Source organism: Melanostigma gelatinosum, assembly GCF_949748355.1.
Source record: "Melanostigma gelatinosum genome assembly, chromosome: 15".
NCBI classification, from domain to species: Eukaryota; Metazoa; Chordata; class Actinopteri; order Perciformes; family Zoarcidae; genus Melanostigma; species Melanostigma gelatinosum.
In genome coordinates, this window is record NC_136648.1 from 1,238,714 (window position 1) to 1,258,737 (window position 20,024).

Genomic DNA, 20,024 nt, shown 5'->3' on the forward strand with positions numbered 1-20,024 from the left:
AGTGCACTCAGACCGGAGGAAGCAGGGTAGACGTCGGGAGTAACGGCAGTTAGAAGAGCCAGGCGAGTTCCCTCGCAAGAACACCAGCTCGAGAATCTTTTAATAGAGAGCTGAGTCAGTAATTAGCCCCGTATCGGGCCAGAAGTACCCAGGATCTAACATGTGGCGCCCAACGTGGGGCTCGACGGAAAAGGAGTACGTTGAGTCCAAAAGAAGAACCCCGGCAGCCAAGAGAGGCTGTCGTTCGTGTACGAAAAGACCTGAGGTGAGGCGTTGGGGTAGAAAGTAAAGCTGCCCAAGCCTCGAAGAAGTCCGATGGCGAGACATCCACGCATCGAAGCTGTGTGTGGTATTTACAAGCCAGCACAGGAGAAGCCGCAGGTGACGGGGAGCATCGACCAGACTCGCCCGACCTGTAGAGGGGCCAGAGCCTGATCCCATCCCTTCCTCAACGCGCGACGAGAGGCTTTGGGAGGAAGGCGACTCGAGACAACAAAGACAAAGTCCAAGATGCAAGTGCAGCAGAACGGACCAGATGTTCCAGGGACCGGCCGGCAGACGGAGGCGACCCAGCGGGACGAGCCAGCGGCCCAGATGAAGGAATCGCCACCGGACGGCAGAGAGGACCCGATGGCGACGGAGGCAGCCCGCAGACGGCGACGACTCAGCAGGACGTGCCAGCGACATCGACCCAGGACCCGGCAGCAGACGGCAGCGCGGACCAGGAGGAGGACGGCGCTGGAGCACGCAGAGCGGCATCGGGAGGACCGACGCTGGATAAAGACGACAGAGGCAACGTCCAACATCAGGTCATCCTGTACGGAAGAGGATGGACCACCTGGGACGCTGCCATCCAACAACACCTAACCAACCTACATCAAGAAGAAAGTAGGGCGTCGGTTAAAGGAGAAGTAGAACAGCAGTGCAAAGAAGGGTGAAAAGAGCTAGAGTCATAACTGATAGTTATTACTGTGCTCAGGCCCTTAACGAAGACCTGCCCATATGGGAGGAAAATGGGTTTGAGAGCGCTAAAAGTAAAAAAAGTGGCTCATCAAGACCTATGGAGAAAAATAGCCGAATTACGGCTAAGCATGGAGCTCGAAGTGGTGCACCAGAAGGACCACACGCGAGAAGAAATTCACTGGCAAGGAAACGAAGAAGTGGATCGTTTCGTCCAGATGACACAAATTGTCTTTGTTGGGATCGAGAAGTGGGAAGAATTGCCCAAAGGAAGGGTAGTCCCAGAAGAGAGCGTGGAGGAGGTGGTGCAGGCAGTGCATGGCGCACTAGGATTTGCAGTCACCGTTCCAACGCAAAGGGAACTGGAAAAGCAGCGACTCTGGATTCCTGAAAAAGAAGTCCGCAGAATCCTAAAAAAAATAAAATAAAAAAAACTGTGAGTTGTGTGGTCGATACAACGCAGGAAGGAGAGGACAAAGGGAGGGGAGGACTCACCATTAAGAAAAGAGGAATCCAAGGAGTAGGGCAGCTGAAGCCAGTTCCGCATTAGGAGAAAACCAGGAACTCAAGAATGGCCACCAACATACAAGATTTACCACCCTACGTCAGAGTGGCCAATGTCAAAGGGGTGGTTAACATGAGAAGGAGCACTACGGGGCTCTGGGCAGGAAGAGCCCTGAGGAAGTTGGGTTGTGCAAGAAGTGATTTCTCTCCGGAGAAAAAAGAAGTGTTGCAATGGAGAGAAATTAAGAATGACTGTGTGGTCTGCCTGCTGCCGACCACCCTAGCCGTTGCATGGCAGGGACCCGGAGACCAGAAACCACTCCGGGTCACAGGAAAAAGAAAAGAGTTTAACCGCATGCGCCATAAACCGGTGAAGGTTATGGATGCATGCATATGCGGTACATGCCGTGTGGAGAAGTTAACAAGGTTAACCTTCATCACCTAGTGGTGATCGACAGCTGGGAGCAGGCATCAGGACCGTCTTCACCAGAGGACGACGTGCTCGTCATCACTGCCCCGGCCGACGAAAGCTTCCTGTGAGATTCCTACTAGCTAAGGCGAGGCAGCCTGTGACCTCAAGAAGGGGATGTCAAGAAGAGTGGAGCTCACGAGAGCTGCCTCGAAAACATGCATACACGATCAGGGGAAGGTCAGGATATAAAAAGCATATAATCAGAAATCAATAGTTAAAGTGTAAACTAAAGATAAAGTGTATGATCGTTACATAACAAATGTTTAATACATAGAGTGATTTAACAAATGTAAACCTGATAATAATATGTGTATCTGAGTATAGTGCAGTCTGAGTGTAGAAAGTACGGAGAAAGAGGAAGTAAGCAGGGTGTTGGCTTCAAGGGATGGGGAAATAATGATGGTTGAGAAGAAAAGACACAAAGCACAATAATGATGAAGGATGAGATCAATAATCATTTTATAAGCAAATGTGTACTAACCAAACCGATTTAACAAATGTAAAAACTGATTAACAAATGTTCTGTGTGACCGGAGCTGCGATGTAAGAAAAGTGCTTGTCAGGATGACTTGCAGAAATTAGGAGAAGACTGTTGCAAGAGATGAGTCAGAGGCAGGAAGCCTGGACTTATATGGACATGTTCGAACCCAACATCCTTTCCAGAGGGTGGGGGGGATGAGAGCATGTATTGAGCAGGAGGGGGGCTAACAGCCCAAATGATGAATAAAAGAAGTGGTTTGCTTGCTGCAAGCTGGGATTTCAACACGCGTGCTGTCCAAATGCACCAGATGAGAAGATACTGAAGCCTGCAGCTGATGTATTGAGGGCTTCGTCTCTGTTCACGGAAAAGAGACCTCTGTTCGTGGACAAGAAGATTTAAAGACGGAGGTTTTCCTCTCCCCACTGCTCGACTCTTAAACATCTGGACAACAGAGAAGATGCAGCAGCCCGAGAAAGACTTTGTACTGAGTTTTGTGGACTGTTGGACGAACTCCGTTGCAGAGCAGGAGGACCGAGGGTCCGGCCGGACCTTCGCTCCTAACAACTCCAAAAGAACTTTTTCATCGCACCATTGAAAATCCAGCTCCAACCGAGCCGTCTCGGCAACTAAAACTAATGAGTATAATCAGAGAAGAAAAATAAATTAACGAATCAAGTGTAGTGACATTTTATGTGAGCTGTAGCTTTAACCCTTGCAAACTAACCAAATATAACCTGCAATAAATATCTAATCTGCATTTAAAGTAAATTTCTCAAGTGCATTCATTTGCTCAAGTAGTAAAAAGTTCCTCGTGGCAGTAAAAAGTTAAAGCCATTGTATGTCTAACAACTGAGTTCTGAAAGGTTATCCTAGAGACTGAATCCACTTAACAACCCCTTACGGTTTTAGCAAGAAGTAATCCTAGCCGTTAAAACCTAACCTGGCATTTACCAAGAGCACGGATCCATAAGAGGGAAGCTGCCATAACCGACGCGACTGGTAGGAGCGCCCGGGGTCAGGGTGGCCCCTCGACCGAGTGCACTCAGACCGGAGGAAGCAGGGTAGACGTCGGGAGTAACGGCAGTTAGAAGAGCCAGGCGAGTTCCCTCGCAAGAACACCAGCTCGAGAATCTTTTAATAGAGAGCTGAGTCAGTAATTAGCCCCGTATCGGGCCAGAAGTACCCAGGATCTAACAACGTGTACACAGATACACAGATACACAGATACACATGTACACAGATACACAGATACACGTGTACACAGATACACAGATACACATGTACACAGATACACAGATACACGTGTACACAGATACACATGTACACAGATACACAGATACACGTGTACACAGATACACAGATACACAGATACACATGTACACAGATACAGAGATACACAGATACACAGATACACAGATACACATGTACACAGATACACATGTACACAGATACAGGTACACATGTACACATGTACACATGTACACAGATACACATGTACACGGATACACAGATACACGTGTTTCCAAGTAGAGGAGGAAATACTTTGACCAAACTGCAGCGTGAATATCAGTTGATGAAGTTCAGTGTTTGTTGCTCACAAGAGAGTCGTCATGGAGACGTCACCCGTTAGTTTGTGGGCTGATGTTTTTGGCCGTCACCATCTTGTTTTTCACCATTTACTAAATGAACATCATGCTGTATTGAAGAAGACTTGAAACTAGAGATTGAGACATAAACTCATGTTTACAATGTTTACTGAGGGAATAAATCAAGAGAGAAGTAGAGTCATTTTCTATAGACTTCTATACAACCAGAGGAGTCGCCCCCTGGTGGACACTAGAGAGAATGCAGCTTTAACACGTGACGCTTTGGCTTCTCTCAGGTTGTCTCCTTGTTAAACAGCAGCTCTGCTCTCACACTGCTGGAACAGGTTTTAAAAGGTGAACATAAAGCGGTGACAAAAAGCAGAAGTCACAGAAATGTTGACATCCTGTTCGATCCGTCTGTGTTTGAATTACACAAACATGAGACTGAGCCAACAACCTCGTTAAATATTACAATTACACGAAGAATTATGATTTTCTAAGCGCCTGGAGGCAAGTTATTACATATGGTTATTTAATGTCATAGTGTCGTCCATGTTTCATGCATCTCTACAGGCTGCAGAGCTCAGCAGCTGGTTCACCTGATCATCAGCCTCACAGGTGCAGCTGTCGCCCGGAGGCGGCCGACAACGAGCCGGACCGGCTGAGCAGCTCCAGGATGAAGCCTCGCACCCAGACACACCTGCTCTCCCTCCGCAGCCGCGCGCACACGTCTGCTTCAGTCACTCTTGACGGAGACTCTGGGTCGCGTGGATCACTGAAAGATGAACTGGATATTATTATTATCGTTTCTTCACCTCTTGGATCCAGAAACTGGCACCGCATGAAAAGAACAGAAAGCAAAGGTTTCTGTGGAGAGTCATCTGGATTATATGTTGTGTTGTGGATCCGTTTTTCATGCAGCATGGTGGACCTGACGTGAGCAGATCTTCTTTCTCTTTAACCTGCTGGTGATGATGACGATGGTGATGATGGTCCTGCTGGACTTTACAAACTGTGAGTTCACTTTAGAGTCTGTTACAGTAGAGTCTGGTTCTACTCTGCTTTAAGAGAGAGAGAGAGATGTATAAGTAATACATGAATAAATACATGTGTACTTTGACAGATTTAACTGTTAGCTGTTTTCATACAGGCAAAAAGACAGAAATATAGAATAATATCTAATTTATCCTTTATTTCTCAGGGACATTGAATGCACCACCAAGAAGAAATCTCACCAGATAATAATAATCTAAAAATGTTTTTTTTTATTGAATAATTATCTACATCAAACTTTCATCTTAAAAAGTATAATATAACTTTGAAGAAAAATATTATTTTTGTAATTATTGTGACTGATTTATTTTTTTCATTTTTAAATAATTCATAATTATTTGTAAGGCTGGTGAAGTAAAGAATAAAAAACAAAATCAGACATAAAATGAGTCGAAGACTGTATGTGACACGTGAAACTTAAATAAATGAAATAAATCAGCTGACGTCCTGCTCTGCGTAAATCTGCAGAGACATTAACACGTTTCCTTAAAGAAGTACAAAGTAGTAAAGAAAATGTTTGACATCTTCCTGTCTGAGTCAGACGTTCAGATTGATATCACTCATGATGAGTCTCATCAATCCTTCATTCAACCTAACAAAGTAGTTTCCTGTGAAGACAGCATTTTATTTAGAAAAGACTGTCTTCATGTCAGGAGCAGCTGACTAAATATATATATATACTATATAATATTAAGGAACCATTGTATGAGGATGTTGTTTGTGTTAATCTGTACAAAACACATTTAATTAATTAAATTAATTAAAATGACATAAATGAGTTAAATCCCGCTGCTTCCTACAATAATCTGAGATGAGATTTAAAACGTGAACTCATTTTCTGTCAGCAGATGTTTGGACGCTTCCGGCTCCCGGAAGCGTCTCCATGGAGTCTGTGGACATGAAGCACGAGCTGAAGTGGAGCCCCCTACAGGCTGCCTGCAGCACTGCGGTCCTTTACTCTGTTCAGTTCCAGGGGTGAGTCATTCACAAGAACACTTCACTGACAATTAAGATGTGGATCAATCCGCCACTGAACATAGTCCCTAACAAATGCTCTATTTCCTCCTGTTTGTTTGATGAAAACTTCAATGAGCAGATTAATGATGAAGCTTTATCGTGTAGTTGATTCAAGTCTTCAGTAGGAACCAATGGAAGCTGAGGGACACAGACAGGACGTAAGACCGTATTGAGAGACGGACCAACGTGTTGTTGGTTCTGACACAAATAAAAAAATATAGAATAACATCAAACTGTAATTGTCAGTGACATTGAATGCACCACTGAGAAGAAATCTCAGCTGATAAAAAATTATAATCTAAAAAAAAAAAGATGAGTTATCAGTTCATCAAATAAAAAAAATAAAAACAGAGCTTGAAATAAATTTATAATCTAAATGTTTTGACTGGTTTCCATTTGTATTGAGACTAGTGAAGCTGTGATAGATTATAGATTTATCTGTTAATTGATTCATAATTTGCTCGATATAATTTACGACAGAGTCCAAGTTACCCAAAGATATTCAGTTTAATATCATGAGAGAAATATTCACATTAGTTTTTGACAAACGATGAATAGATTCTCAAAATTCTCGCTGTTCATTTTACCGTGAAGGAATTGTTTTCGATAGCTTGTGATGTGTTTGTAAGAATGTCTGCCCTGCAGTAAACCCAGCCAAACAATAATGAAATATGTGAAATATGCAGATGAGTCCTTGCAGGTCAATGCAAGAAGAAAACAAATCCAGCCGGTGTTTCTAGCTGCGTCTGTCGAGTGATTTGAACTATTCGGCCGAACAACAGGAATCGGCGACACGCCTGAGCTAACAATCACAACCAGCAGGTGTGTCTGCTCGGTGACGCATCGCCGCTTTGGTTTGCACGGGAGGAAGTTCCAGCGCAACGAATGCTCCGTTAACTCTCAGTAAACATTCCCGCGGCTGTTCTGAAGTCATCCACACACTCCTCTGTTCACGAGGTCAGCAGAGGTCAGAGTTGCGGTTGTAGTGACGGATGTCGGATGCTGAGTACCTCCCGGCCGCTGATCTGCAGCTCGCTGTCACTACTTTGCACAGTATGTTTGGCTAACCGCTAACCGCTAACAGAACCACCAGTGCTGCTGAGTACATCACCGCGCTGCTGTGCGAGCAGACAGCTTCGTGGATTCGGTTGTTTCTGTCAGTATTGTATGATGTGTCTAATAGTTCACAGCCTGTTGCCTGCGTACGTCGCCGCTTGTTGCTGAGTTTGAATGAAGTCTGTCTCTGCTTGTTCCCGTCGGGATGAGATGTAATAACTTTGGCGATGACGTTTTCTTTAGCGGCGTCATCAGGTCGACGTTTCAATGTGTCCAATGATCAAATACCAGCAGAACTAAAGACATCAGCCTCCGCTTGACATTATGGCATTGTTAGCTTCCTGATATGAGCATTTAGCTCAATGCACTGCTGTACAATGTTTCTGTATCATCTTGTTGTAACGCTTCCTTCAAGAGTTTTGATGCTTAAACATGTAAATATGACTGTGCTTTATTTAAGACATGGTTCCCCAGAATTCAGCTGGACATATTTGCTAACTTTGGGACTAAAGTTCTTTGGGTTTGAAGAAAAACCTGCAGTGATAGTTTGATGGTGGATCTGTCTTCATTAGTGGTGTGATGAATCTCAGGGAGGCTCCACCTGAACTCTGACTCTTTTGTACATTTGATTTAATTTTCAAAGCGCTGCTGTTTTCAATAACTCCTGATGCGAAACAAGAGAAACACGGAGAGAGCAATGAGGGATCGGTGGCAAGGTGCGGTGCCTCAGTTTGAGTTATTATTGTGGCCGGAGGCAGAATTTCAGCTCAGCTGAATATGTCAAACCCACATGTCATGTTCAGTGATGTGTGCAAATGGATTCGTCTCAACTCACACAACCAGTTCTGCTCTTGTTTGTTACGAGGTGACAAGAAACACTCATCATAAAGAAATACAAAAGCAGAATATTCTGGGGTTTGAATCTCTCTGTGTCTCTTTGTGCTTCAGGGAGTTTGAGCTGATGGTCCTGAGCGGCAGATGGGTGGACGCTCCCGAGTGCCAGCTGATTCCTCACACTCACTGCGACCTGACCTTTGACCTGGGCTCCGACTCCGACTACAACCTCCACGTCAGAGCGCAGTGCGGCTCCCAGCGGTCGCCCTGGACCGACCTCAGCCCACCTTTCAACCGCAGAGACAGTAAGAGAGGAAATAGAATCAGCAACACGTTGACTGTTGATTCAGGACGGCAACCTCCGGTTCTTTAAAGGGAAGTCAGAGCTTCATGTGTTAAAGCTGCATTCTCTCTAGTGTCCACCAGGGGGCGACTCCTCTGGTTGTATAGAAGTCTATAGAAAATGACTCTACTTCTCTCTTGATTTATTCCCTCAGTAAACATTGTAAACATGAGTTTATGTCTCAATCTCTAGTTTCAAGTCTTCTTCAATACAGCATGATGTTCATTTAGTACATTATGGTCCATTTAGAGTCACACAGACCATGAAGCAGGGGATGCTTTAGGGCGGGGCTTACTGTGATTGACAGGTCTCTACCAGGTCTCTACGTCACTCCTCCTCAGTCCACATATGGTCACTTCCTGTTCGCTGGTTGCAAAAAAAACAAGATGGCGACGACCAAAACGCCAAACTCGAGGCTTCTAAAAAATGGCAGTCCACAAACCAACTACTTCTTACACACATCAATGGTTAATTAAATCTAAACTTCCAGTTTCTTTGACCAACAACTGATTTATTCTCCTTCTTCTTCAACTGTTGCTCAGAGCATCTTTGTCTCCTTCAGTTGAACCGTTGAAGTTCTGTTAATTAATAAAAATGAAACCGCTGCCCCTCAGGTGCTCGTCTCTGTCTTTTGCAACGTGTGTGTGTGTATGTATGTATATGTATTTATATATATATATATATATATATATATATATCTAAATCAGGGCTGAATGACTGAATGTGACTCTCGTGCCGGCAGCGGTCCTGATGGCGCCGGAGATGACGGTGACGGCGGTGGGCGACGCACTTCACGTGACCTTCGCCAAGCTTCCTCTCACCGCTGTCGTCAGGGTGACGGTGTGGAAGAGAGGCGACGAGCTGCAGGTCACTAGTTCACTTCACGTCTCCTCCTTCCTTTGTTCCTGTTCCTTTCCTTCTTACTTCCTTCTACTTATTTCCTGTTTTCATTTCTTTCCTTCCTCCTCGGTGCGCATCTCTTCTTTGTTTTATGGTCTCATCCCTTTGTTTCTACCCTCATCATTATTTTAGTTTCATACACCGTTATGTTATCTCATCTATTTAGTTTATATTGTAATTATAATCTCTCTGTCTCTCTCTCTCGCTCTCTCTGTCTCTCTCTCTGTCTCTCGCTCTCTGTCTCTCTCTCTCTCTCTCTCTCTCTCTCTCTTGCGCTCTCTGTCCCTCTCTCTGTCTCTCTCTCTGTCTCTCGCTCTCTGTCTCTCGCTCTCTGTCTCTCTGTCCCTCTCTCAGGCTACTGTGTACCCGATGCCAGCGGAGCAGGAGGTGCTGCTCGTCCCCGCCCTGCAGGAGGGGGCGGAGTACTGCGTCCGAGCTCGGACCGTCCTGGACACTCGGATCCACAGCGGCAGCACCGACACCGAGTGTGTCTCCATCGCAGCACGTACGTGTGTCCTCTTCTTTACTTGTGATAACCTTTGTCATAGAACAGGTGTCCTCACCTCCAAAACACCCTCACTGTCCCTCTTCTTATATTTCTACAATGTCATAACTTTCAGAAAATGTCATCTCGCTCAATATTCTTTCCAAAATATTCCCACTTTCAACTAATGTCCTCACTTTAAAAAATAACCTCACAGTCCATGTTTCTACTTTCCGAAAGTTACATAACTTTCAGAATTTGTTTTACTTATACTTATACCGATATCCTCACTTTACAAATGTTCTTATTTTCCAAACAATTTTCCAAAAATGTCCTCACTTCATGAAAATATTCTCACTATTAATTTTTTACTTTTCTAAAATGTCAATATTTCAACTAATGTACTCTCTTTAAAACAATAATCTCTCTTTAAAAATAAAAACGTCACCTTACAAAAGTGTCCCTATCTTAAAAGGTTTATTACTTTTAAAAAATGTCGTCATGATCCGTATTCTTAAATGTCCTAACTTTAAAAGTCAGCTTGTTCCATATTCTTTGCAAAATATTCCAAATGTCCTCTCGTTGAAAACATGTTCCACCTCCTTCACTTTAAAAACTGCATTTCTTATACATTCGTCCTCACTTCATAAAAATATTTACAATCCATGATTTTATTTTACGATGTCAAAATATCTCACATTTTAAGAAACGTTCACTTTGACAAACATTTTGGAAAGTGTGAAGATTTTTACACCTTTTGAAAATGTTCACACTTTCTAAACATGCTTTACAAAGTGTTTACATCACAAATGTGATCCAAAATATTTGCCCACAAGGAGTTCATTTCCAAAACAAAGTCCGGTTTATTTTACTTTCAGAATAAATTCCATGAACTGTATTTTTGTAATTGCTGTACAATCCAAAAGGTTCAAAGATAAAGTTTCCTGTTGGTTGACCTGCAGGTCCGGACGCTGCCTGGAAGAGGACGACCACTGTGACCGTGACCGTGGTCGTCATGGCCGCTCTCCTGTTCGCCGTGTTCTGGTCCGCCGTTCACTGCCGTCCACACGGCTGTCAGACGTACTTCCATAAAGAGCCACTGCCCCGCTCACTGGTCAGTCACACCCACAACACACACACGTCAACATATACACATCAATACACACACCTCAACACACACACACATCAACACACACACGTCAATACATCAATATATACACATCAATACACACACCTCAACACACACACACCTCAACACACACACGTCAATACATCAATATATACACATCAACACACACACATCAACACACACACGTCAATACATCAATATATACACATCAATACACACACCTCAACACACACACACCTCAACACACACACGTCAATACATCAATATATACACATCAACACACACACCTCAACACACACACATCAATACATCAATATATACACATCAACACACACACCTCAACACACACACCTCAACACACACACGTCAATACATCAATATATACACATCAATACACACATCTCAACACACACACGTCAATACATCAATATATACACATCAACACACACACCTCAACACACACACGTCAATACATCAATATATACACATCAACACACACACACGTCAATACATCAATATATACACATCAATACACACACCTCAACACACACATACATCAACACACACACATCAATACATCAATATATACACATCAATACACACACCTCAACACACACACACATCAACACACACACCTCAACACACACACATCAATACATCAATATATACACATCAACACACACACACATCAACACACACACCTCAACACACACACACATCAACACACACACGTCAATACATCAATATATACACATCAATACACACACCTCAACACACACATACATCAACACACACACCTCAACACACACACACATCAACACACACATGTCAATACATCAATATATACACATCAATACACACACCTCAACACACACATACATCAACACACACACATCAATACATCAATATATACACATCAATACACACACCTCAACACACACACGTCAATACATCAATATATATACATCAACACACACACCTCAACACACACACGTCAATACATCAATATATATACATCAACACACACACCTCAACACACACACACCTCAACACACACACATCAATACATCAATATATACACATCAATACACACACCTCAACACACACACACATCAACACACACACACATCAACACACACACATCAACACACACACATCAATACATCAATATATACACATCAACACACACACACATCAACACACACACCTCAACACACACACACATCAACACACACACGTCAATACATCAATATATACACATCAACACACACACCTCAACACACACACACCTCAACACACACACATCAATACATCAATATATACACATCAATACACACACCTCAACACACACACACATCAACACACACACACATCAACACACACACATCAACACACACACATCAATACATCAATATATACACATCAACACACACACACATCAACACACACACCTCAACACACACACACATCAACACACACACGTCAATACATCAATATATACACATCAATACACACACCTCAACACACACACGTCAATACATCAATATATACACATCAACACACACACACATCAACACACACACCTCAACACACACACACACATCAACACACACACATCAATACATCAATATATACACATCAATACACACACCTCAACACACACACACACATCAACACACACACATCAATACATCAATATATACACATCAATACACACACCTCAACACACACACCTCAACACACACACGTCAATACATCAATATATACACATCAACACACACACCTCAACACACACACATCAACACACACACATCAATACATCAATATATACACATCAATACACACACTTCAACACACACACGTCAATACATCAATATATACACATCAATACACACACCTCAACACACACACGTCAATACATCAATATATACACATCAATACACACACCTCAACACACACACACATCAACACACACACGTCAATACATCAATATATACACATCAATACACACACCTCAACACACACACACATCAACACACACACCTCAACACACACACACATCAACACACACACATCAATACATCAATATATACACATCAATACACACACCTCAACACACACACACATCAACACACACACATCAATACATCAATATATACACATCAATACACACACCTCAACACACACACATCAATACATCAATATATACACATCAATACACACACCTCAACACACACACACACATCAACACACACACATCAATACATCAATATATACACATCAATACACACACCTCAACACACACACACATCAACACACACACATCAATACATCAATATATACACATCAATACACACACCTCAACACACACACATCAATACATCAATATATACACATCAATACACACACCTCAACACACACACACACATCAACACACACACGTCAATACATCAATATATACACATCAACACACACACTTCAACACACACACATCAATACATCAATATATACACATCAACACACACACCTCAACACACACACGTCAATACATCAATATATACACATCAACACACACACCTCAACACACACACGTCAATACATCAATATATATACATCAATACACACACCTCAACACACACACACATCAACACACACACATCAATACATCAATATATATACATCAATACACACACCTCAACACACACACACATCAATACACACACATCAATACACACACACATCAACACACACACATCAATACATCAATATATACACATCAATACACACACCTCAACACACACACACATCAACACACACACATCAATACATCAATATATATACATCAATACACACACCTCAACACACACACACATCAATACACACACATCAATACACACACACATCAACACACACACATCAATACATCAATATATACACATCAATACACACACCTCAACACACACACACATCAACACACACACCTCAACACACACACCCACAACACACACACATCAATACATCAATATATACACATCAATACACACACATCAATACACACACATCAATACATCAATATATACACATCAATACACACACCTCAACACACACACATCAATACATCAATATATACACATCAACACACACACATCAATACACACACCTCAACACACACACATCAATACATCAATATATACACATCAACACACACACATCAATACACACACCTCAACACACACACATCAATACATCAATATATACACATCAACACACACACATCAATACACACACCTCAACACACACACATCAATACATCAATATATACACATCAACACACACACATCAATACACACACCTCAACACACACACGTCAATACATCAATATATACACATCAACACACACACACATCAACACACACACCTCAATACATCAATATATATACACATCAATACACACACATCAACACACACACGTCAATACATCAATATATACACATCAACACACACACATCAATACACACACCTCAACACACACACGTCAATACATCAATATATACACATCAACACACACACCTCAACACACACACACATCAACACACACACATCAATACATCAATATATACACATCAACACACACACCTCAACACACACACACATCAACACACACACATCAATACATCAATATATACACATCAACACACACACCTCAACACACACACACACATCAACACACACACATCAATACATCAATATACACACATCAATACACACACCTCAACACACACACGTCAATACATCAATATATACACATCAACACACACACCTCAACACACACACACATCAACACACACACATCAATACATCAATATATACACATCAATACACACACATCAACACACACACGTCAATACATCAATATATACACATCAACACACACACCTCAACACACACACACATCAACACACACACCTCAACACACACACACATCAACACACACACATCAATACATATACATCAATATATGTACATCAATACACACACATCAGCACATACACATGAATCAATACACAGAATCAGAAGAAAGCATGCTACAGTGGTAGAAATGCATTCACTGGTTGTTTAAAATATTCTAGAGCACAGAGATTAATCTGTGATCAAACTTTAAACTTTTTATTTGTGAATAAAGAAACTTTGCCTGTTGCAGGAACCTGATTGGGACATTCAAATCCCGATGAGCCCTGAGGAGGCGGAGCTTTGTGAACCGATCCACGTGAGCTCCGCCCCCTCACACTGACGAGCTGAGGATCCCAAAACCCTGAAGAGTCACGGACCAAATTACTGAACGTAAAGTCATCGTGGATTTCGTGGAAATGATTTCTCTGAAGACTCTGTTGAGCTCAGGTCTCCTGGGAGTTCTGAGGGTTTGTGGTGCATTCATATGTTGTGGGAAAAACTAGAACAAGCAGAGGTAACAACAGTGAACAGCGTCAAATTGCAGAGAGATCAGCTGAGCTGCGTTTGTAAACCAGAAAATGCTTCACCTGTCCTGCAGACCAGGTTTGTGGCCTGACGGACCGTGGATTTTGGGCGTCGCCGTGTTGGATTTTGGGCGTCGCCGTGTTGGATTTTGGGCGTCGCCGTGTTGGATTTGGGGCGTACCCACCTTGTTTTTTTGCAACCAGTGAACAGGAAGTGACCAAATGTGGACTGAGGAGGAGTGACGTAGAGACGCCGTATATGTCTCTGGTAGAGACCTGTCAATCACCGTGTAGCCCCGCCCTAAAGCATCCCCTATCACCTATGGTCATGAGCTCTGGGTCGTGACCGAAAGGACGAGGTCGCGGCCGAAATGAGCTTCCTCCTGTGGGTGGCCGGGCTCAGCCTTAGAGATAGGGTGAGGAGCTCGGTCATCAGGAGGGAGCTCGGAGTCGAGCCGCTACTCCTTCGCGTCAAAAGGAGTCAGCTGAGGTGGTTCAGCATCTAGTCAGGATGCTTCCTGGACGCCTCCCACTGGAGGTTTTCCAGGCACGTCCAACTGGGAAGAGACCCGGGGAAGACCCAGAACACGCTGGAGGGACTACATCTCCCAGCTGGCCTGAACGCCTCGGGATCCCCCACAATGAGCTGGAACATGTTGGGGGGGGGGGTCTGGGTCAGCCTGCTGGGCCTGCTGCCACCGCGACCCGACCCCGGATAAGCGGAGGAAGATGGATGGATGGAAAAATGTCTCCGTTAATAATTTGATTCCTTTACTCTGTCTTTAAAATCAGGATTTAGATTTTTAAAATGAAATTGGAAAAAGTTAATTGGAAAATGATACTTTTTGTAAATTCCTGCACTCATATGTGAAGTCTTTGTCTCTTGTTTGATATTTACATTGTTGTAAAGATGTGTAAGCAGTCTGCCTATTGATGAAATGAAGTTCTACCAACTGAGCAGTAAGATCATATGTTTTTTATACTTTTATGACTTCATTCATTTTATAATGTATATTTTTTATTTATTAAATTCTGGCGGCGAACTCCACGATAATGTTACATTTGAATACATTGTAACCGTTTTTTGTTTTTGAATGAATATCTTTACATTTAAGGGTTTACAAACAGAGTATTTATTTTCTGTGACATTTGAAAACTCTTTCCTGTAACTTTATAACTTTTTATTTATGCTGTTATGTGTTCTCACCGGTGTTTGATTATATTAATATTGTAGTTTTTTACATGAATCCTGATGAAGTGAAGTCAATGAAATATGAATCAATGAGTCAATCATTAAATGAAATATGTTTAAAAACCAAAAGTTGTTTTGTTTTTATTGAAAATACTGAAATCAGATCTTGTTGGACTCTTAAACAAGTTTAACATTGAATCAAATAAACTTTTCCAAAAAAATGTAACATGATATTGTATTTCCAAAGATTATTTAAAGATTTAATAATATTTGAACTGTACCACAGAGAATGTTTTTGCACTTTGCATTCTCAATTTGTAAGAAAAAAGCAAATTAAATCAAACAACTTTTGAACTGTCATTTAAAAATGAATCCTTAGTGGCTTACCGAACAGGTATAGGTTAATATATATTACCTTAAGGTAATAATATTTATAACAGGCGGAATTCATAACTATAGTATTAAAAGGGTTAAGTTCAGGATGACCCTGACTATGACAGGGTTAAAGAAACTCAAACGGTAACTTAAACGATACGACTAATAAATGATATTTAGATCATACTGCACAATTTTTAAGACTTTTCTGCGTTACGCTAAAGGTAACGATTACTCAACAATTCTTACTTTCAAGTGATTTTACACCAAAGAAAACTATATTATATTCAATTCGCTGCACACTGTTCCTTTAAGGAAAGGTTTTTATGACATGAACAATGTCTTACTATGTATTTTAACTGCCTTTAAAAAATAGAAAAAAAGCTAAATGACTGTAAAAATAACTGCATTAGAATTGAATTGGTTCCTGTGCTTGATTTGCTCTGTAAGTATTCTCTGTTAATGTAAATTTCTCCCCCATATGTTTTGTTCTATTTTTTTATTTTATTTAATTCAATTTAATTTGTATTCATTATTATTATTATGTTGTCTGTCAAGCCGTTAACGTGTTTGTTGTTTTTTAATTTGACCATTTGTGTCTGTAGATTTCCTGATTTGTTCTGATTTATTGTAAAAGAAAACAAAAAGACAAATTTACATTTCATATTTTGTGTAAATGACGTAATTTGAACCTATTATTAGTATAAATTTGAGAACTTACTGCTGACATCCGGGTCTCTCTCGTCGTCCTTTTTGTCCGCTCTCAGCACCTGTACCCTAAATACGTCTATGGGTGGTACACTAATAAACTGGGGAACAGACTTCAACACAACACCCGGATTCTCACTGACGACAAAACGGGAGCGCGTCGGTTGGGTTCTCTTCCCTGTGACGTCGCAAACAACGGATGGCGGCGGCCGTTAACGCTGAACACGTGTGCGTTAACACCCGTCCACGTTTGTGAGTCCCGTGGAGGATGAGGAACTGTAAAGGTAGGCTACTGTGGTTTAGCTAACATATTCATATATTCGTTTATATTAGTAATTAGTATATATTATTCTAAGTTTATTATATTGGTGTATTATCGTAGTTAGTTAAACAAGAGCTAACAGAAGAACCGGGAGATATGAACGTGATATGTAATATATTATATAAACTGTGATATGAAGATTGGTGGATTCGGTTCTTGTCCTACAACATCGGAGTTTGACCAAGTTCTTCAAAGATGGAGCCAAACAGAGATCCGGTAAGTCTTATTATTCTTCATTTAAATTATTTTCTTGAGCTACGTTAGCATGAAAGGTATTAGCATCAACGTTAACGTCACTCAGTGTTTTCATTCACTGGTGAATTTAGAGATCTTTTATTACATTTTTTAAAATCTATTTTTCTTTCACAACATGTCTTCAGACTGTTGGAAAGAAAACATCTGAAATACACAGTTATGTTTGTTTTTTTACTTTGTCTGTTTGCGTCAGTAGATTTCTCATTTAATTCAAATACAAGTTAGCATTAGATAATGCCTCATTTGCATATTTAAATTTAAAACTATTATTTTGAACCTGGCACTATCCAGTGTTCAGAATGCTGTCAAATTTATGCAAATTAGCACATCACACAGATAACGCCGCATTTGCATATAACATTTTTAGAAAACTTGTAATATCAAAAATAATTGTATTATGTTGGTAATCATCTGGAGAAGTTTAATGTTTGTATATATTAGTTTAAACCTTACACTAGTGTCTCCCCTTAAAGTCCCTAAAGTAAAAGCACTCATAATGCAGCATGGCCCTTTTTAGAATACTATATTATTGGATGATAATTATTGATGCATTCATGTGTTCATCGCTTTAATGTTGCTGCTGTTGGGCTATCTTACTACTTTTTTACACTGCCTGTAGCTATAATAATACATTATTTATTAGTTTATTTCTAATCGGAATCTGCAAAGTTGTAGTAGCTACAATAAAGTAGCATAAAACTGTGTGTTATGTAAGTTCAATACTTGAGCAGATGTAGTTACTTTCCACCGCTGCTAGCTAGCTAACGTGATTAATTCTCTATGTGAATGTGAGTGAGGTTAGCGGCTTTAGCTAGCTGTGCACTTAGCTAGCTAACGTTTGTGCTGCTGGTTTCAGTGATGTACGTGAGATTATTAAAAAATGTCATGGAAAACTATCGGAAAGAACACTTAAGACTTAAGAAGCTGCGTATTCTCTTCTATAACTATGACAACCACCCACGCATTCGGCTGAAAGTCGCCAGTTAACAGGGCCTGTTAGCCTTTTTCAGTGCGCGGAGTAACACGTTGCACCGATAAACTGACACGCACGTCAGTTTACTGTCATTTCTCTGTTCGTTATCTTAACGCGGCCTGAGTTCTTCATCGATACAGGTGAGTTCACTTGAAGCTTATTGCATTTTTGACGGAGAGCGTTAATTGTGCCGGAAACGTGTCATTTGCATCGTGGTCACGTCTTTGAATTTATTGGGAATGGTGACATCATTTGTGAAGTTCTCCTTTTCTTCTCTTGAATCTACACGTTAACGGTAGGAAGCCTATCAGTAAGTACTTTACCACAACCATATACACAACACAATCACACTGTTCTATGAAGACTGCACCATGTTCACCCAGAGTGTGTAATGCATGTTAATCAGCTATGGTTCTCTTGTGGTGTTGGCGTCTCAAAATATGTTATAAATATTAGCTCGATCAGTCACAAGCAGCAGACACATGTATTCTTTAAATGTGGTCTGATTAAGACTCATTATTATGGCGGCACATGACGACCAATGTCAGCAAATAGGTTTTTAGGTGTACTTGGGATAAATGAGTGATGTTGGGAGCACAAAATATAGATTGATAACTAACTTATTTAGCTTTTCCATCAGCAGTTTAAACCCAACAATAAACCTGGTGAGTTTGAATCAACTTCCCTGATGAACCTTCACCTTGAAGAAAAGTGGACATTCAGCTCATTTATATATCTTTTGCTTTGAACAGAAGTACCATTCATACAGAGAGGATATTGGACAGCAAACCTTGCAAAATAACAATGTTCTCCTTTGATCAAAACCAGGAATCTGTTATCAAAGTGTCTTCTCAAGTTGAACTTTGACACCAGCAGTACGTCATGAAGATGAGACCACCTCCAAA

At 41.2% G+C, this 20,024-nt stretch overlaps 1 protein-coding gene across 1 annotated transcript; it reads left to right on the top strand.

Annotated features, from left to right (window-relative positions):
• Positions 1 to 4,562: 4,562 nt before the first annotated feature.
• Positions 4,563 to 15,160, top strand: crfb16 (cytokine receptor family member B16; the record flags this gene model as incomplete). Its single annotated transcript, XM_079285797.1, has 7 exons — positions 4,563 to 4,770; positions 5,905 to 6,031; positions 8,078 to 8,268; positions 9,049 to 9,173; positions 9,561 to 9,711; positions 10,653 to 10,804; positions 15,021 to 15,160. The coding sequence occupies 7 exons, from the start codon at positions 4,563 to 4,565 to the stop codon at positions 15,108 to 15,110; spliced, it is 1,044 nt and encodes a 347-aa protein (XP_079141923.1). The 3' UTR covers positions 15,111 to 15,160.
• Positions 15,161 to 20,024: the final 4,864 nt, after the last annotated feature.